The 22229-nt window shown below is 36.5% G+C and overlaps 1 protein-coding gene across 16 annotated transcripts in view; it reads left to right on the top strand.

Annotated features, from left to right (window-relative positions):
* Positions 1 to 22229, top strand: part of FOCAD (focadhesin) — a 319540-nt gene that overhangs the window by 119689 nt on the left and 177622 nt on the right. For 13 of the 16 annotated variants that reach the window (XM_009244392.4, XM_024252335.3, XM_024252332.3 and 10 more), the window contains 3 exons: positions 13923 to 14027; positions 14451 to 14552; positions 15074 to 15204. The exons of 1 other annotated variant lie outside the window; for it this stretch is intronic. In XM_009244392.4, the coding sequence (XP_009242667.3) occupies positions 13923 to 14027; positions 14451 to 14552; positions 15074 to 15204 (338 nt within the window). The remainder of the gene's footprint in view (positions 1 to 13922; positions 14028 to 14450; positions 14553 to 15073; positions 15205 to 22229) is intronic. 2 more of the 16 variants (XM_063714187.1, XM_054519801.2) reach the window with 1 other exon arrangement.

The following is a 22229-nucleotide window of genomic DNA, read 5'->3' as shown; positions in this document are numbered from 1 at the left end:
AGCAGGTTCGTATGTGCTAAGAGCTAATGAATCCTCATGTCTGCTCTTTGAAACTGTTCAAAAGCCAATGAAGACATACCCAGACATTTAGCATTTACAAGTACCTGGACCACTCTTGCCGTGTCATTTACTCATTAAAAATTAAGTTGACCATTTCGTGTGTACCAAATATTGCTTTATTTTTCAAGGTAGTCCAAGATTTGAGCCCTAGTAAATATGTTTTCAGAAAGAAGCCCAATATAGATGACTTAGTGCTGATGGGTACTATTTAAATTATTCTATATGAGGTATTATTTTAAATTTGAATGCTTCCTGTCTCCTCAAATGGCAAGTTTTTGAAGCCTGCCTCTTTCGGCGTTTTAGACATTTTAAAATTATACCTGCATGCTTTGTTCAGCCCAAGGTTGTTATTTCTGAAGATGCTAGGAATCTGGAACCCGGAACTAATTTTGTAGGCGGCTTGTCAAAAATTCCCCAATTCCCCCTAAAAAATTCTAGGCAGTAGCCATAAGACAAGCTACAGAACAAGAATGAAAACTTGATAAGGGGCATCCATAGATCAAATAATGAATCTAAGTACTTGTAAGATCCCACCCAACCTTTAACAATACCTTTCCCTCGGGGGCATTGTAAGGATTGAAAGATCCTGTACATGAAAAAACATTGTAAAGTACCATGCAAATGCTAGTTTTTTACATTGAATTCCATCTATTAATAATCATCTAAATGCAAGCGTTTTCTGTTACTAGATTATTAGCTATTAGGTTGATTAATATTTTGGTAATAGATGGGATGATAATAGTGGAATTTATTTGTAACAGGATTTAGCCTATACCTGTTAATATTTTGGTTGCACTAACCTGTGATTTCTCTTAGTGTCATAGCACCCAGTATAATACCGTACGATAAGAGGCATTCAAGAAAGATTTATTGTTTGAAGAAAGTTGTGTAAACCTTCTGCATAGATTAAATTGAATTGGTTTATTTCTTGTAATATTTCAAAATATATTAAGAGATTCTGTTATAATTCTACAAATATGTTTTCCTATCTTTAAAATGAAAATAACAAAACAACCCACCTCATTAAATTCATCATGTGGATTAAATGAGATAATCCAGAGTATAGTATAATACTGGTTTATAGTCAGTGTTTGACGAAAGTTATGTATTATTAAAATTATAGTTGATTTTTATAGCTTTTTAAGTGCATTTCACAATTATTTGTCTGCTACTGTATATTCCAGGAGCAGTGCTAGACTGTTTAGCTAGATAACATGTTCCTTGCCCCTCTGGGGCTATCATCATATTTTATTCCCCAAGTGCATCAAAAAAGAGACATCAATTATTATCTGTGTGTGCGTGCACGCGCCTGTTTTAAACAACATTTAGATGCAAAAAGGAGATAGAGAATAGTGCTGTTCAATAGAGGTAAAATATGAGCTACATACATAGGTTTAAGTTTTCTGGCAGCCACATTAAAAAGTGAAAACAAATAGGTGAAATTAATTTCAGCATGTTTTGTTTAACCCAGTATATCTGAAGTATTATTTCACTATGTAATTAGCATAAAAATTATTACTGAAGTATGTTGTATATATGTATTTGTGCTAAGCCTCTCAAATCTGGTATGTATTTTACACCCACTGTACATCTTGATTCTGACTAGCTACATTTCAAATGCTCAGTGGCCGTATAAAGCTAGTGGCTACTATGTTGAACAGTAAAGGTAGTACAAATTCCCAATGCTCACTTTTTCAATATAAATGTAAATATGTATTTAGAAGTACTCTTAGGCTGGGTGTGGTGGTTCATGCCTGCAATCCCAGCACTTTGGTAGGCGAAGGTGGGTGGATCACTCGAGGCCAGGAGTTTGAGACCAGCCTGGCCAACACAGTGAAACCCTGTCTCTAATAAAAATAGAAAAAATTAGCTAGGCATGGTGGTGCACACCTGTAATTCCAGCTACTTGTGAGGCTGAGGCATGAGAATCGCTTGAATCCTGGAGGCCGAGGTTGCAGTGAACTGAGATGGCGCCACTGTACTCTAGGGCGACAGAGTGAGACTCTGTTTAAAAAAAAAAAGAAAGAGCAAAATACTCCTTATTGGTTTTGCTTAGCTAGAAATAGTCTCACAGATTCTGCAGTGGAACGGAAACCTAAAATGATCAAGAACAAGAGTTTTTCAAATGGGGTTTTCATGGTGATACTAAGAGTGCGATGGAATGTCTGACAGGTGTCTTTTGATGGCAGAAGTAGCCAGCCTCAATACCTATACTTTGTTAACCTTTTCTTCCTTTTTCAGTTATTGATAAGTTCAGTTCAGCTCATGTTTACTGAGTTCTTGTTATATTTATAGTCCTGGGTAAATACAAGAAGAATAGGGGCAGGTTTGCCACCTGTAAGGCATTCACAGGCTAGTGTGTGTGAGAATGAATAACTGTGACCCTAAGTATACTGGAATAAAGGTGTGCATAAAGTTAGAGGGACAAAGAGTACTTCGAGTATTCTTTGCCTAGAAAGGGGCAGGCAATTACCTTATTATCCTTAAATATTATATTTTATGGGTGTGAATATTTTCTGTGTGTCAATAGTTGAACTATCAGGTTGAAAAAAGGAGGAACATAGACAAGGTTCAGTGAGCAGGAGGAGGGAATAGATGTGCCTTGAAAAATAAGCTGATCAGGAAGGCAGGGGAGAAGCATGATTAGACTTTGTCTCCCGGCATTGACTGTCATCTTTGGGCAGGAAATCTGTCCTCTGTCTCATTCTTGCACTGAGCCTTTGCTGGGTGCTGTGGCTGGCTTAGCTACTTCCTACTCTGCTACCTACTAGTTCTATGTCGTTTGGCCATTTAACATCCACTTTAGTCTTATCATTTTTGCTGAAAGTAATTTTTAGTAAAATAACATTTTATTTTACTGAAGTAACATTCTTTAAATCTATAACATATAATAGTAATATGTAAAGTATCCAAGCAATGAAATAGTATGTACAATATTCATATGTTCCCCCAAAAACTGTATACACAGAAATGTACACAAAAGCATTATGTTGCACATGTTTCTTTGTAGTTTTTTCACTCATCAAGATGTTATGGCCATTTTACCACATTTATGCAGATCTATCTTATGGTCTTTGGAGGCTGCTGGTGTTCACAGCATGTCAACAATTTAATGTATGTAACTATTTCCATATTGATAGACATTTAAGTTGTCCAAGGTTTTGTTGTTGTTGCATACATCTGAGGCCTTCTCAGTCATCTCAGCCTTTTAGAACAGCTTTGTCCAAAAGAACTTTCTGCTATCATGTGAATGATCTATAATTTGTGCGGTTTTATGTGGTAACCACTAGTCACATGTAACTATTAAGCCCTTGAAATGTGGCTAGTGTGACTGAGGAACAGAAGTTTTAATCGTATTTAATTTTAGTCAATTTAAATTCAAATTTAAATTAATCAAATTGATTAATTTAATTCAACTGATTAATCAAATTAAAATAGCCACAAGTGGCTAGTGGCTACTGTATTGGGGAGCGTAGCTCTACAATCTCTCTCTTCCTCTGAACAATAAAAATCAATCGTTATCTATACTGTTTATTTTGTATACCTCAAAGACTGTCTTAAAATGTTCCCTTGTTCGTCTTACTTTTTGTCTATAGAAACGATTTTTTATACTTTTAATCTTTAAAGTTGAGTTCAAGTTATTCAGTTAATAGTGCTTGAGATTATAGTTGTTTCTTAACTAGGCTGTGAACTACTTGAGATGGGGGACCATCTTTTGTCAGTTGTGTCATCAAAGCTTAACACAATCCCAGTGTAGAGTTGGCCCTCACATATTTTTGATGGCTGGATATGTAACTCATAAGAGAGTTTTCTGTTTATTATTGATGCTGGAATACTCTAGAAGTTATTCTTTTTAGAAATCCTAGAACCATTGTTTTCTTAATTGCCACTTTCTTTTAAAGCAAAATGTGGAATGATCCTGGTTTGGGGGTCCCAAAGATGACTAACACGTTTAGTTATTCTCTAAAAGAACTCACAAGACTCAGCATAGAGCTGTAACCATGCTTAAGATTTATTACAGTGAAAGGATAGAAAGCAAAATTAACAAAGGAAAAGGTTCATGAGGCAAAGTCAAGAAGACATAAAGTGCAAGCTTCCTAGAGTCCTTTCCCCGTGAAGTCATGCAGGGTGTACTGAATTCCTTCAGCATTGAATGATGGCAACATGTATGGGTTCTTTGGGAAATCTGCTATTTTATTAAACCCCAAAACATTGAATCTATCTAGCTTAGTTACATAGTTGCTTACCTAGATGAGCTATATTTAATAATATCTAATTGTTGGAGAGATTTCAAACTCCTCCTTCCAACTCTGGTGTAAAACACATTACCAATGACAGACATAGTAGTAGAAATTGCACCTAATTATACATTGTACTTTACTTATAGGACATTGGCTTTTAACTTTTATTTGACTAGTCAGACTGCCAAAGATTTAGAGCTCACATGGCAGAAATGTGTAACTACTTTTGTCCAATAAGGAAATTCTGTGGATACAGGAATTCAGTCACTATAGTTATCATTTATGTAAGTTTCAGAATGTTAACAATGGATATAACTGTTGATTATATTCCTTTTTTCCCTACTGGTAGTTACATATTGGTAATGTAGCCAACCATTACATCATGATTTAAGTTTTTCTTATACTGTTTTCTAAATAAATAAGTTTTCTGACTCTGAGAGATAATATTCAGATGGCTAATGAGACTCACCTGGAAATAAAGTTTAGGCCGGGAAGGGTCATGGTTATTTTCTTCTACATCAAACCCCTCAAGTGATACGATATTTGAATAAGATATTTATCTTATTCTAGTCTGCAGTATTTCCTGTGTCTTTCCATACTTGAAGCTCCTGTATTGCTGACCTTATTTTCTACATACTAGGAAATTTATACCTCAGATTCTGATGATGTTTATGTTTTTGGCATCCTAGTAACTTTTATTGGACGGGCAAATTTTTCTGATTCTAAGTTAATTTGATCAGAATATATTTTGGAGTACCTTTATTGGCAGATAGTAGTCTTTTAATACTTGTTCATAGAATCAAATAATTGCAACATTATTATAAGATCCATTTGCTTATAGAATTTGAAGAGACAAACAAATTAGACATAATTTATACTCTAAAAGCATTTACAGTGTGCTGGGAACTAGGGACACAAAGGTGTATAAGATGTCATCCCTGTCTTTGGTATGGCTAAGTGGCAAGTACGTGGGTTTTAGTGTTAGATTGCTTTGATACAGTCCTAACTTCAGTATAAGCTTCAGTTTTTTGTTTGAAATGTGGTGATAATCATGATTTTCTACAAAGTGCTTAACAGAATGTTATAGTTAGTCTTCAATAAATGCTAGCTGTTGTTATTCAAGGAATCACTACAGATCAGATGCTCAAGCTGGATTGGAATAAGGCTAGAGTGATATATCACTATAGAAAGATTGTCTGGTTGGGGCCTTTGCTATTCTAGATACATTTCTTTCCTTGACCTTATTTGACTCTCAAAGGTTAAACTTCAAGACTCTAGAATACTTCTTTAATTATAATGTTAGTATATAAATATAATTTGAATCTTAGAAGAGTAAGATTATACTGTGTACCTTTTTTTTGTGATGTTGCTTACATGCCTGCAAATTCCTTATAAGTGGAGGAAATAATTACCTTTTCAGCACTTCTGTCAATAAACTTCTTTCCAATGGACTATTTAAATAATAAACATCATAAGTAAAAATGTCAAGTAATTGAGGAAGGTAGAATTAAGTAATGTTCAAAAGCTTAATCACTTATCATGTCATTTTTTGTAGAATGAATAAGTTTTAAAAGTCTCTTCCAATATTAAAATTATTTAGGAATTATGTTTCTGTATATATCATGCAAGCATATTTATTTTTATATTTTATGTTTTGTCTTTTCAATTTAACTGAATACATACTATTATCTTACCATTCTTTTAAAACTGGCAAACACTCTTGTATATATAGAATTTAGATCAGTTTTTCCTCAGGACAAGGGCTTATGCAAAGATGAGTGAGTCAGCATTTGTTGAATCTAAGGCTATGAGTAAAATGTGAACTAAGGATACACTTTTGTAATTCAGGTCTAGTTTTATAAAACATGACTCTGAAAAGTTAAAAGCAGATTCTGCTTTGGAGTTTTGCCTCTCACTTCCATTGGCTGATCATATCTTGAATTATTTCATTCCACTGATAACTTTATTTTCTATTTATACTAATTTATTACTATGTATCTCATATAGTAATAAAGTATGAGCTATCATATTTTTTAAAAAAGGAATAGTTGTAAACATTATATATTGTCTCATCTTCTAACCATGATGAATAGTAACAAAGCCTTTTTTTATTTCTCATAATTTGTAAGTAGATAGCACTACTTATGATTTTCATTATAGAACTGTCTGAAAAATTATGCTCTTTTTTGCAGCCTCATGAAGTGTTGCCAACGTGTATGTTTTTTTCTGAATCCAGAGTTGAATTTTTATACTCTGTTTTTTATATGCTTGATTTCACTGAGATGCTGGTTTGTGTCTCTCCTGCTTGTTTTTTTCTTTATGTTTTGTCCAATTTATGGGGTGAAGACTTGCATGATGGCTCTTTGTTTCTGTTATATTATAGATGGCTTGGAATCTGTCTTTGCTGTTACTCTGCCAAGGTAAAATGGAGGAGTGAACTGAGACATAAACTCCTATCCACATTTTGCCATCATCTAACTTTGTGGTCTTTTTGGGCCTCAGTTTAATCTTCAGTAAAATAAAGTTGTTAAACTAAATGAAGTTGTTAAGATATCTTCTGACTCTTAAAAAACAATCCCAGGATTTTTTGTGTATGGTAAACGCAACATGAAATCTACCTTAAAAAATTCTAATTGTACTGTACAGTATTGTTAAGTATATGAATATTTTTGTACGGTGAATCTCTAGAACTTTTTTTATTTTGCATGACTGAAACTCTATACTCATTGAACAGTAGCTCCCCACTTCTCCCTCCCCAACTGTCTGGCAACCACCATTCTACTTTCTGTTCTAGGAGTTTGACCACTTTAGATAATTAATATAAGTGGAATAATGCAGTATTCATCCTTCTGTGGCTTATTTCACTTAGCATTGTGTCCTCAAGGTTCATCTAAGTTGTAGTATATGATAGAATTTTTCTTTTTAAAGACTAAGTAATACTCCATTGTATGCATATACCACACTGTGTTTATCCATTCATCCTGCGATGAACATTTAGGTTGTTTCCGTCTCTTGACTATTATGGATAATGCGGAAATGAATATGGGAATGTGAATATGTCCTCAAAATCCTGATTTCAGTTCTTTTGCATAAACAACCTCAAGATCGATCGTAGAGTAGATTAAAAAATTTTTTTTTGAGGAACCTTCATGCTGTTTCCCATAGTGGCCACACCTTTTTACATTCCCACCAACAGTGCACAGATGTTCTAATTTCTTCACATCCTTGTCAACACTTTTGATTTTTTTTATAATGTTAATCCCACCAGGTATGAGGTGACATCTCATTATGGTTCTAATTTGTGGTTGGAAAGGGTACTTAGTGTGATTTCAGTCTTAAATTTGTTAAGACTTGTTTTGTGATCTCACATGTGATCCATCCTAGAGAATGTTCTGTGTGCACCTGAGAGAGAATATGCTGTTGCTGTTGGGTAGAACGTTCTATGTGAGTTTGTTAGGACCATTTGGTCTGTAGTGTTGTTCAAGTCCTCTGTTTTCTTATTGATCTTCTGTCTGGATGTTCTATCCATTATTTAAAATAGGATATTGAAATCATCTACTATTACTGTATTGCTTTCTATTTTCCCCTTTGGTTCTGTCAATGTTTGCTTTATATATCTGGGTGCTATGATGTTGGTTGCATATATATATGTAATGTATATATAATTATCATATTGTCCTGGTGAATTGACCCATTTATCATTATATAATGTCCTTTTTTCTCTCTTGTGATGATTTTTGTTATGGACAACCTTGCTGTCTTTTGGTTACCATTTGTATTAAATATCCTTTCACTTTCAGCCTATGTGTTTCCTTAAATCTAAAGTAAGTCTTTTGTAGACGTTATTATAGTGGGATCTTGTTTGGGTTTTCAGAATCCATTTAGCCACTGTATGCCTTTTGATTGAGCAGTTTAATCCATTTACATTGAAAGTACTTAGTGATAGGAAAGGACTTACTATTGCCATTTTGTTAATTGTATTTTGTCTGTCTTATAGCATTTTTTTGGTCCCTTGTTTCTTCTCTTGCTGTCTTCTTTTATGTTTCATTGATTTGGTAGTGACATTTTGATTCCTCACTCATTTTCTTTTCTTTTTTCTTTTTTCTTTTTTTTTCTGAGACGAAGTCTTGCTCTGCCACCCAGGCTGGAGTATAGTGGCACGATCTTGGCTCACTGGAACTTCCGCCTCCCAGGTTCAAGTGATTATCCTGCCTCAGCCTCCCAAGTAGCTGGGATTACATGTATGTGCCACCAATGCCCGGCTAATTTTTGTGTTTTTACTAGAGACGGGATTTCACCATGTTGACCAGGCTGGTCTTGAACTCCTGCCCTCAAGTGATCCACCCACCTTTGGCCTCCCAAAGTACTGAGATTACAGGCATGAGCTACCGCACCCAGCCACTCATTTTCTTTTGTACATGTTCTATGTGTATTTTTTTGTGGTTGCCATGGGACTTACATCAATATCTAACAATATTTTAAGCTGATAACAAGTTACATAAACTTCAGTCACATACATATACTACTCTTTTACTTCTCCCTCCTTTTTATGTTACCAACGTCACAAATTACATCTTTTTAATAAAGTTCATCCATTTACATGGTTTTTTTAGTTATTTATACTTTTGCCTTCTAAACCCTATACCAGAATTAAAAGTGACTCACGCACCACTGTTACAATATTATAGGATTCTTTGTTTATGTATTACCAGTAAACTTTATATTTCCATATGCTCTCATGTTTCTGTCTGGAGTCTTTCTGTTTCACCTTGCAGGACTACTTTTAGTATTTTTTGTAAGGCATGTTTAGTGGTGATGGACTCTCTCAGCCTTTGTTTATCTGGAAATATCATTATTTCTCTTTTTTTTTTTTTTTTCTTTGAGACAGTCTCGCTTTGTCTCCCAGGCTGGAGTGCAGTGGCACAACCTCAGTTTGCTGCACCCTCTGCCTCCTGGTTCAAGCAATTCTCGTGCCTTAGCCTTCTAAGTAGCTGAGATTACAGACGTGCACCACCATACCCAGCTAATTTTTGTATTTTGTTTTTTTTTTTTTTAGCATAGATGGGGTTTCACCATGTTGGCCCAACTGGTCTCGAACTCCTGATCTCAGGTGATCCTACCACCTTGGCCTCCCAAAGTGTTGGGATTACAGGCACGAGCCACTGCACCCGGCCTCTCCTTCATTTTTGAAGGATAGTTTTACCAGATATAGTATCCAGTATCTTGGTTGGCAGTACCTACCCACCCACCCCTGCCCACTCCTTTCAGCACTTTGAATATATTATTTTACTCCTTTCCTGCTGGCAAGATTTCTGCTGAGAAATCTAGTTATAGTCCTATAGGGGCTCCCATAACAGTTCCATGATTATAAATTAATTTGTTTATCAAGGAACTTAAACTCTGGAGGAGGGAAGAGAAAGCATTGAGTTATATGAAGCCAGATCTTGAGACAGTCAATTATAGGACACTTACCAGCTTCTTTTATATTAAAGGCAAAATCTGAGCATTCATTGTATTTTCAGCCTCTGAAGGGTATAAGATTCAAGATTAGGAGGATCAAGAGCTGGTAATTACATCTCAAGTAAATACATATTCACAAGGAAATACTTATTTAATTAATAATAATAAAAAATTAGTCCATCCTTTATGCAAAATATATTTTCCACAGATGTCTATCTATATCTGTGTTTTCCTAGTGAAACAGTCTCTGTTTTATTTTTTCAATTTAATTGGGGACTTAATTTGGGCTATTATGCCTTGATAACTGTATTAAGTCTAAGATTATTTACTGTAAACATTTCCTTCTTTGTTTATTTCTGAATTGGCCAGAGGAAAAGACACACCCTTACATAGTTTTTTTAGGGCCAAGTCTCATAAAGGAACTGTGTACTCTTAGACATAAATGCAGTGCTTTATTTCTCTCCTGACATTTGTTTAATTATAACATTTGTTTAAAAGTCACACAACTAAATGCACTAGTTTATAAAATGTCACTAAATATACTCATTGCCCTTCTAAAAACTAAGAATCTGTCATTGTGTCTTGGTAGAAATATTTCTAGAAGGGGATAATGCATTGAGATCAGTGTAAGCCAATTTAAGATAACCTTCTGTTTTTAATTAAAATGGGAACTGAAAAGTCAGTTCAAAAATTTGTCTCCTTTCATTTGCCGAAAGTGAGAGTGATAGAATTCCTGTTCCAGTCAAGTCTCTGCACTTGTTAAAAACATCATACATTTTGGCTGTCTGTTGTGAGATCATAGCTATTACATGCACAGCTCCACATGCTGCTGTGGTATATCGTGGTCAGGGTCATTAATGAATTAATGTTTAATTGTCAATGTCTTGGTGGTAAAGTTAAGAGGATATTTTTTCCTTTTTGAAATTGAATTAAAATAGATGTCTTCTAAGGTTAGAAGGAACAGACTTTCTAAGAATAGAACAGATAGAGAAAATTAACAAATACAGTGGGCCCTTGATGTCAGCTGGTTTTTCATCTGTGGATTCACCAACTGCAGACAGAGCATATTTGGGGAAGAAAATAAAAATAAGAACTTAGCAATAAAGATAATATGAATAAACAATATAGTACAACAACTATTTACATAGCATTTACATTGTTTTAGGCGTTATAAGTAGTGTAGAAATGATTTAAAGTGTATGGAAGGATGTGCATAGGTTGTATACAAATACTACGCCATTTTATATAAGATGCTTTAGCATTTCTGGATCTTGCTATCCATGGAATGGGGTGTGCATATCTGTGTGTCTGACCATCCTGGAACCAATCCCTGTAGATACTGAGGAATGACTGCTGGACAACAAACTTTTGAAATGTAGCATATGGCAAATAAAATTTTTTGGCATTACAGTTTGTGCTATCAAGTAAGTGCTTTGCTTATAGTAGATATTTACCAAATAATTTTGAATTGAATTCAAAAAACCATTAAAATATAATTTACATCTCATATAATTCATCCATTTGAACTGTACAATTCAATGGCTTTTATGATGTTTACAGAGTTTTGTAAACATTACTACAACCAATTTGAGAACATTTCATTACCCCCGAAAGAAACCCCATGCCCATAAGATGTCACTGCCTTTTCACCCTCCCTGACCACCCCCTGCTTCTTACTTCCCCTATCCTAGACAACCACTAATCTACTTTCTGTCTCTACAGATTTGCCTATTCTGGGCATTCTACTCATATAAATGAAATCATACAACATGAGGCCTTTTGTGGCTTTTTTTTTTCTCTTACCATAATGTTTTCAAGGTTCATCCATGTTGTAGCATGTATCAGTACTTCCTTTATTTTTATGGCTGAATAATATCCTGTTGTGTGGTTATATTGTATTTTGTTTATTTATTCGTCAGTTGATGGGCATTGGATAGTTCTGGGCATTCTGCTCATATAAATGAGATCATATAACATGAGGCCTTTTGTGGCTTTTTTTTTCTCTTAGGATAATGTTTTCAAGATTCATCCATGTTGTAGCATGTATCAGTACTTTATTTTTATGGCTGAATAATATCCCGTTTTATGGTTATACTGTATTTTGTTTATTCATCAGTTGATGGGCATTGGGTTGTTTCCACTTTTTGGCCAGTGTAAATAATGCTGTTCTGAAAATTCATTTACAAGATTTTGTGTGGACATATGTGTTCTTTTTTCTTAAGTAGATAACTAGGAATAGAATTGCTAGATCTCATGGTAATTCTATGTTTACCTATTTAAGAAATTGATAGAATGTTTTCCAAAGGGACTGAACTACTTGACATTACCACGAGCAGTGTATAAGGGTTCCAATTTCTTCACATACTCGGCAACACTTGTTGTTGTCCATGTTTTGATGATAGCTTTTGCATCATGTGTAAGGTGGTATGTCATGGTTTTTATTTGCATTCCAACATGTCTCATGAAATTGAGCATATTTTCCTGTATTGGTCATTTGTTTATCTTATTTGGAGAAAGGTGTATTCAGATCCTTTACCTATTTTAAAACCTTTTTTTTGGGTAAATTATTAGGTTTTAAGAGTTCTTTATATAATCTAGGTACAAATCTCTTATTAGCTATATATATATATATATATATATTGCAAACCATATATATATGGTTTGCAAATATTCTTCCCCATTCTGTACATGGTCCTTTCACTTTCTTTATGGTGTCTTTTGACGGACAAGCATTTTTATGTTGATGAAATTCATGTTTCCTTTTGTGACTTGTACTTTTGGTGTCATGTCTAAGAGCTTAGTCTACCCCAGTGTTACAAAGACTTAATCCTATATTTTCTTTAAGAATGTTATAGTTTTAGCTCTTACATTTAGTTCTAAAATCCATTTTGAGTTAATTTTTACATGTTGTGTGAGAAAGGGGTCCAACTTGATTCTTTTGCATGTGGATGTCCAGTTGTTGAATTCCAGCACTATCTCTCCAAGAGACTCTTCTTTCCTTATTGTTTTTTTCTGGGGATCCTTGTCAAAAACCAATTGATTATAAATATAAGTATTCATTTCTGGACTCTGAATTCTATTTCATTGGTTTGTCTTTCTAATCTTATGCCAGTACCATACTGTTTTGATTACTTCAGCTTTGTGATAAATTTGGAAGTGAGAAGTTTGAGTCCTCAAACTTTGTTTTTCTTTTTCAGGATTATTTTGGGTATTTAGGGTTCCTTGCTTTTGCACATGAATTTATGATCAGCCTCTCAATTTTTGCAAAGAAGCCAGCTGGAATTTTGATAAAGATTGCATTTAATTTCAAGATCAATTTGGGAAATAATGATGTCTTAACAGTGTTATGTCTTCTGATCCATGAATGTATTTCTTTTCACATTTTATTGTGTCATGCATAGAGATTGAAATGAGGACTTAGAGGGAAATTTTTGTCCATTGGCTCCTTTATAGTACACTGACTTCCATTACTTCTTATTGGAGTAACCTCACTGAATGTTTCATTATGTGAAATTTTATTGTTTACATATCTTAAGTGTTGGCTGTTCATTAGAACTTTACGTTTCTTTGAGGGAGGATATATCTTTTCATTTTTTTGAGACAGAGTCTTGTTCTGTCATCTAGGCTGGAGTGCAGTGGTGCAATCATGGCTCACTGCCACGTTGAGCTCCCAGTGTTAAGTGATCCTCCCACCTTACCTTCCCAAGTAGCTGGGGCTACAGGTGTGCACTACCATGCCCAGGTAATATAAAAGTTTTTTGTAGAGACAGGGTCTTCCTGTGTTGGCCAGGCTGGTCTTGAACTCTTGGACTGAAGCAATCCTCCTGCCTTGGATTCTCAAAGTGCTTGGATTACAGGTGTGAGCCACCATGCTTGGCAAGGCAGGGTGTATCTTAACTACTATTGTATTTCTCAGAAGTGATGTTATAGTTATTCAATAAAAGCACTTTTTGATTGGTGTTTGGCAGCTAATTATAAGTGGTAGAATACTAGTGATACTATGAAATTATCATTAGCAAGTAGTAGCTAACTGATATATTCTAAGTCTTCCAATTCATTCATATTCATATTATTCCTCTGGAAAAAAAGAGATAAATACTCCATTATATATTACTTTTTTGTAACAAGGCATATTTAATATATTTTAAAAATTCATTTTAGGTGCCAAATCTGATTCCAGTTTTGATGTTCAAATTGGGAAGACCACTGGAACCTATATTATATAATGATATATTGTATACTTTACCTAAGCTTGGTGTTCACAAGGTTAGTATGTTAATTAATTTAGTTGGGGAAAAGAGTGAGTCATGAATAATACCTTGAATTCTTTTTGGTATTATGAAATTTTAAGCCCTAAATTTTGCCATAATCACTACTTCTCTTGTTGAGCTAGGAGGTAATATCTAAAGACAAAAGTATTTATTGCAATATTTAATAATTAATTGTTTTAAATTACTTAGTATCCAAGTTTTCACTTTGGCTATTCTCTGAGATTAGGTCCTTATGTCCCCAGAATTGTTATCTAGCCTCTCCAATGCTATTGTTCATCCTCTAAGAAGGTGGGTAATATTGCAGCAAGCTTTCTTCTCAGTCTTCATTTTATAACAAGGCGTTTAAAAATGCTTTTGGTAACCTCGAGGTTGTCTGCAGTCAAGTTTATGCAACTAGAGTTTCTTCAATATTTTCTAGGTGTGTATAGGACAAATTCTACGAGTAATACAACTGCTTGGAACCACACCACGACTAAGAGCTGTCACTTTGCGCTTGCTGACATCTTTGTGGGAAAAGCAGGTAATTTCAGATATACACTTGCATGAGTATTAAATATGTTCCTTTCACTGAAGGATCATAATTATGTCATATATGGCAATGCTTTGGTTTAGTGGTATTAATGAGTGGCATCAATGATTGCATTGAAAAAGTTTTGATTTATTGTGATGCATTTGTAATGCAGTTAGTTGTGATTAACTTTCAGAGAAATTGAGAATATAAAATCTTATTTCTTTATTTCTGAAATGTATCTTTCCATTTGCTTGAGAAAGTAATGGAGATATAGTTATAAATGATTAGAGCCTTTGTAATTAGGGTGAGATTTAGCCACTTTCTTCTTGTTTTATGAAATCAACAGTACATTGGTGTATAAGAAAATCCCCAGTAATCACTATAGCATTCTTCTCTGCTGATTAGAAGAACTACAGTGTAATTTGCAATGCAAATGGAGGATTTGGAGGTGAAAATGCTGCATAAAAGGAAGATAATGATTATTCAACTCAAGTTGGGAAACTACCTTTTTTGTAAAATTGCCTTCGTAGGACCGAGTCTATCCTGAACTGCAGCGTTTCATGGCTGTGTCTGATGTACCTTCTCTTTCGGTGGGCAAGGAAGTCCAATGGGAGAAACTGATTGCAAAAGCAGCATCAATCAGAGATATATGTAAGCAGAGGTATGATGTCATTAACTCTTAGGAATGTGTATCATGATATATTATTTTGTATTTAATTTTTTAATTGCAAGCAAGAGGCAAGAAAAGATAGGCAGAGGATATATAAGTATTAATAATTTTTTAGCTTAAGTTTTCTGATTATGAAATGTAATAATGTTGAACAACAGCTTTGAGAAGTATGAGCTGGAGCCAAGATGGCCGAATAGGAAGCTCCTGTCTACAGCTCCCAGTGTTAGCGACCCAGAAGACGGGTGATTTCTGCATTTCCATCTGAGGTACAGGGTTCGTCTCACTAGGGAGTGCCAGACAGTGGGCGCAGGACAGTGGGTGCAGTGCACCGTGCATGAGCCAAAGCAGGGCGAGGCATTGCCTCACTCGGGAAGCACAAGGGGTCAGGGAGTTCCCTCTCCTAGTCAAAGAAAGGGGTGACAGACGGCACCTGGAAAATCGGGTCACTCCCACCCTAATACTGCGCTTTTCTGATGGGCTTAAAAAACGGCGCACCAGGAGATTATATCCCGCACCTGGCTCAGAGGGTCCTACTCCCACAGAGTCTCGCTGATTGCTAGCACAGCAGTCTGAGATCAAACTGCAAGGCGGCAGCGAGGCTGGGGGAGGGGCACCTGCCATTGCCCAGGCTTGCTTAGGTAAACAAAGCAGCTGGGAAGCTGGAACTGGGTGGAGCCGACCACAGCTCAAGGAGGCTTGCCTGCCTCTGTAGGCTCCACCTCTGGGGGCAGGGCACAGCCAAACAAAAAGACAGCAGTAACCTCTGCAGACTTAAATGTCCTTGTCTGACAGCTTTGAAGAGAGTAGTGGTTCTCCCAGCACGCAGCTGGAGATCTGAGAACAGGCAGGCTGCCTCCTCAAGTGGCTCCCTGACCCCTGACCCCTGACCCCTGAGCAGCCTAACTGGGAGGCACCCCCCAGTAGGGGCAGACTGACACCTCACATGGCCAGGTACTCCTCTGAGACAAAACTTCCAGAGGAACGATCAGACAGCAGCATTCGCAGTTCACGCAAATCTGCTGTTCTGCAGCCACCGCTGCTGGTACCCAGGCAAACAGGGTCTGGAGTGGACCTCTAGCAAACTCCAACAGACGTGCAGCTGAGGGTCCTGTCTGTTAGAAGGAAAACTAACAAACAGAAAGGACATCCACACCAAAAACCCATCTGTACATCACCATCATCAAAGACCAAAAGTAGATAAATCCACAAAGATGGGGAAAAAACAGAGGAGAAAAACTGGAAACTCTAAAAAGCAGAGCGCCTCTCCTCCTCCAAAGGAACGCAGTTCCTCACCAGCAACGGAACAAAGCTGGACGGAGAATGACTGACGAGTTGAGAGAAGAAGGCTTCAGGTGATCAAACTACTCTGAGCCACAGGAGGAAATTCAAACCAAAGGCAAAGAAGTTAAAAACTTTGAAAAAAATTTAGACAAATGTATAACTAGAATAACCAATACAGAGAAGTGCTTAAAGGAGCTGATGGAGCTGAAAGCTCCATCTACGTGAAGAACTACGTGAAGAATGCAGAAGCCTCAGGAGCCGATGCTATCAACTGGAAGAAAGGATATCAGTGATGGAAGATGAAATGAATGAAATGAAGCGAGAAGGGAAGTTTAGAGAAAAAAGAATAAAAAGAAATGAGCAAAGCCTCCAAGAAATATGGGACTGTGTGAAAAGACCAAATCTACGTCTGATTGGTGTACCTGAAAGTGACGGGAAGAATGGAACCAAGTTGGAAAACACTCTGCAGGATATTATCCAGGAGAACTTCCCCAATCTAGCAAGGCAGGCCAACATTCAGATTCAGGAAATACAGAGAACGCCACAAAGATACTCCTCGAGAAGAGCAACTCCAAGACACATAGTTGTCAGATTCACCAAAGTTGAAATGAAGGAAAAAATGTTAAGGGCAGCCAGAGAGAAAGGTCGGGTTACCCACAAAGGGAAGCCCATCAGACTAACAGCGGATCTCTGGGAAGAAACTCTATGTCAGAAGAGAGTGGGGGCCAATAGTCAACATTCTTAAAGAAAAGAATTTTCAACCCAGAATTTCATATCCAGCCAAACCAAGCTTCATAAGTGAAGGAGAAATAAAATCCTTTACAGACAAGCAAATGCTGAGAGATTTTGTCACCACCAGGCCTGCCCTAAAACAGCTCCTGAAGGAAGCACTAAACATGGAAAGGAACAACCGGTATCAGCCGCTGCAAAATCATGCCAAATTGTAAAGACCATCGAGGCTAGGAAGAAACTGCATCAACTAAGGAGCAAAATAACCAGCTAACATCATAATGACAGGATCAAATTCACACATAACTGTATTACTTTAAATGGAAATGGACAAATTCTCCAATTAAAAGACACAGACTGGCAAATTGGATAAAGAGTCAAGACCCATCAGTGTGCTGTATTCAGGAAATCCATCTCACGTGCAGAGACACACATAGGCTCAAAATAAAAGGATGGAGGAAGATCTACCAAGCAAATGGAAAACAAAAAAAGGCAGGGGTTGCAATCCTAGTCTCTGATAAAACAGACTTTAAACCAACAAAGATCAAAAGAGACAAAGAAGGCCATTACATAATGGTAAAGGGATCAATTCAACAAGAAGAGCTAACTATCCTAAATATATATGCACCCAATACTGGAGCACCCAGATTCATAAAGCAAGTCCTGACTGACCTACAAAGAGAGTTAGACACCCACACAATAATAAGGGGAGACTTTAACACCCCACTGTCAACATTAGACAGATCAACAAGACAGAAAGTTCACAAGGATACCCAGAAATTGAAGTCAGCTCTGCACCAAGCAGACCTAATAGACATGTACAGAACTCTCCACCCCAAATCAACAGAATATACATTTTTTTCAGCACCACACCACACCTACTCCAAAATTGACCACATAGTTGGAAGTAAAGCTCTCCTCATCAAATGTGAAAGATTAGAAATTATAACAAACTGTCTCTCAGACCACAGTGCAATCAAACTAGAACTCAGGATTAAGAAACTCACTCAAAACCGCTCAACTACATGGAAACTGAACAACCTGCTCCTGAATGACTACTGGGTACATAACGAAATGAAGGCAGAAATAAAGATGTTCTTTGAAACCAACGAGAACAATGGCACAACATACCAGAATCTCTGGGACACATTCAAAGCGGTGTGTAGAGGGAAAATTATAGCACTAAATGCCCACAAGAGAAAGCAGGAAAGATCCAAAATTGGCACCCTAATATCACAATTAAAAGAACTAGAAAAGCAAGAGCAAACACATTCAAAAGCTAGCAGAAGGCAAGAAATAACTAAAATCAGAGCAGAACTGAAGGAAATAGAGACATAAAAAACCCTTCAAAAAATTAATGAATCAAGGAGCTGGTTTTTTGAAAGGATCAACAAAATTGATAGACCACTAGCAAGACTAATAAAGAAGAAAAGAGAGAAGAATCAAATAGACGCAATAAAAAATGATAAAGGGGATTTCACCACCGATCCCACAGAAATACAAACTACCATCAGAGAATACTACAAACACCTCTACGCAAATAAACTAGAAAAGCTAGAAGAAATGGATAAATTCCTCGACACATACACCCTCCCAAGACTAAACCAGGAAGAAGTTGAATCTCTGAATAGACCAATAACAGCCTCTGAAATTGTGGCCATAATCAATAGCTTACCAACCAAAAAGAGTCCAGGACCAGATGGATTCACAGCCGAATTCTACCAGAGGTACAAGGAGGAAGTGGTACCATTCCTTCTGAAACTATTCCAATGAATAGAAAAAGAGGGAATCCTCCCTAACCCATTTTATGAGGCCAGCATCATCCTGATACCAAAGCCGGGCAGAGACACAACCAAAAAAGATAATTTTAGACCAATATCCTTGATGAACATTGATGCAAAAATCCTGGATAAAATACTGGCAAACCGAATCCAGCAGCACATCAAAAAGCTTATCCACCATGATCAAGTGGGCTTCATCCCTGGGATGCAAGGCTGGTTCAATATATGCTAATCAATAAATGTAATCCAGCATATAAACAGACCAAAGACAAAAACCACATGATTATCTCAATAGATGCAGAAAAGTCCTTTGACAAAATTCAACAACGCTTCATGCTAAAAACTCTCAAGAAATTAGGTATTGATGGGACGTATCTCAAAATAATAAGAGCTATCTATGACAAACCCACAGCCAATATCATACTGAATGGGCAAAAACTGGAAGCCTTCCCTTTGAAAACTGGCACAAGACAGGGATGCCCTCTCTCACCACTCCTATTCAACATAGTGTTGGAAGTTCTGGCCAGGGCAATCAGGCAGGAGAAGGAAATAAAGGGTATTCAATTAGGAAAAGAGGAAGTCAAATTGTCCCTGTTTGCAGATGACATGATTGTATATCTAGAAAACCCCATTGTCTCAGCCCAAAATCTCCTTAAGCTGATGAGCAACTTCAGCAAAGTCTCAGGATACAAAATCAATGTACAAAAATCACAAGCATTCTTATACATCAATAACAGACAAACAGAGAGCCAAATCATGAGTGAACTCCCATTCACAATTCCTTCAAAGAGAATAAAATACCTAGGAATCCAACTTACAAGGGACGTGAAGGACCTCTTCAAGGAGAACTACAAACCACTGCTCAATGAAATAAAAGAGGATACAAAGAAATGGAAGAACATTCCATGCTCATGGGTAGGAAGAATCAATATCGTGAAAATGGCCATAGTGCCCAAGGTAATTTATAGATTCAATGCCATCCCCATCAAGCTACCAATGACTTTCTTCACAGAATTGGAAAAACCTACTTTAAAGTTCATATGGAACCAAAAAAGAGCCCGCATCGCCAAGTCAATCCTAAGCCAAAGGAACAAAGCTGGAGGCATCACGCTACCTGACTTCAAACTATACTACAAGGCCACAGTACCCCAAACAGCATGGTACTGGTACCAAAACAGAGATATAGATCAATGGAACAGATCAGAGCCCTCAGAAATAACGCTGCATATCTACAGCTATCTGATCTTTGACCAACCTGACAAAAACAAGCAATGGGGAAAGGATTCTCTATTTAATAAATGGTGCTGGGAAAACTGGCTAGCCATATGTAGAAAGCTGAAACTGGATCCCTTCCTTACAGCTTATACAAAAATTAATTCAAGATGGATTAAAGACTTAAATGTTAGACCTAAAACCATAAAATTCCTAGAAGAAAACCTAGGCATTACCATTCAGGACATAGGCATGGGCAAGGACTTCATGTCTAAAACACCAAAAGCAATGGCAACAAAAGCCATAATAGACAAATGGGATCTAATTAAACTAAAGAGCTTCTGCACAGGAAAAGAAACTACCATCAGAGTGAACAGGCAACCTACAGAATGGGAGAAAATTTTCGCAACCTACTCATCTGACAAACGGCTAATATCCAGAATCTACAATGAATTTAAACAAATTTACAAGAAAAAAACAAACAACCCCATGAAAAAGTGGGCGAAAGACATGAACAGACACTTCTCAAAAGAAGACATTTATGCAGCCAAAAAACACATGAAAAAATGCTCACCATCACTGGCCATCAGAGAAATGCAAATCAAAACCACAATGAGATACCATCTCACACCAGTTAGAATGGCAATCATTAAAAAGTCAGGAAACAACAGGTGCTGGAGAGGATGTGGAGAAATAGGAACACTTTTACACTGTTGGTGGGACTGTAAACTAGTTCAACCATTGTGGAAGTCAGTGTGGCGATTCCTCAGGGATCTAGAACTAGAAATTCCATTTGACCCAGCCATCCCATTACTGGGTGTATCCCCAAAGGGCTATAAATCATGCTGCTATAAAGACACATGCACACATGTTTATTGTGGCACTATTCACAATAGCAAATACTCGGAACCAACCCAAATGTCCAACAATGATAGACTGGATTAAGAAAATGTGGCACATATACACCATGGAATACTATGCAGCCATAAAAAATGATGAGTTCATGTCCTTTGTAGGGACATGGATGAAATTGGAAATCATCATTCTCAGTGAACTATCTCAAGAAGAAAAAACCAAACACCACATGTTCTCACTCATAGGTAGGAATTGAACAATGGGAACACATGGACACAGGAAGGGGAACATCACACTCTGGGGACTGTTGTGGGGTGGGGGGAGGTGGGAGTGATAGCATTAGGAGATATACCTAATGCTAAGTGAGGAGTTAATGGGTGCAGCACACCAACATGGTGCATGTATACATATGTAACTAACCTGCACATTGTGCACATGTACCCTAAAACTTAAAGTATAATAATAATAAATTTAAAAAAATAAAATAAAATAAAATAAAATGAAATAAAATAGAAAAAAAAGGAGAAGTATGTCTTTCCTTTTCATGACTAGTCTTGTATCTAGGTTTGTAGGATATTTTTATCCTTTTCTGATTAATAATTTAATATTGCAGTAAAACATGTGATGTTGTGTTTTCTATTTTTCTGTATATGAATCCCTGAAAACTACACAGTAGACTGTTGTCATAGACTATTCTTTCTTATATTCTCCCTTTGTTTAAGTAGGGAGATAAGTAGTTTTAATGGCGAGACCTTATTTTTGACTTATTGCATGGAATTATTTGTAATTATAACAAGGAAGAAAATGATGATGAATTTTTATGTATGCTTTAAGCTTTTAGGAAAACATAAAGAAATTAGGAAGATAACTCTGCTGTTCTAGATTGTGGATTAATAAACAGGGTGGAGGTGACAAGACTGTAACAATACTAGTCAAGCTCTACCATATCAAAATTTTTTTTCTTGCATGTGGTAAGATAAAAATGTTTACAGAGGAAATAGACTTGATGCATTTGAAACTGTAGTCCTGCAGTTTCATTTGTTGATCAGCCACGGCATTGAATTCCTTTTAACATGATTCTCACTTTTGTTAATGACAGCAGTGTGAATGCTACTTTCTGAAGCTGTGCAATGGGTTGGCCCAGATGCTGATAACATG

The sequence above is a fragment of the Pongo abelii genome, chromosome 13 (assembly GCF_028885655.2).
Source record: "Pongo abelii isolate AG06213 chromosome 13, NHGRI_mPonAbe1-v2.0_pri, whole genome shotgun sequence".
Lineage (NCBI taxonomy): Eukaryota > Metazoa > Chordata > Mammalia > Primates > Hominidae > Pongo > Pongo abelii.
Note: the sequence above shows the minus strand (reverse complement) of the source record. Positions and strands in the feature narration are given on the sequence as shown.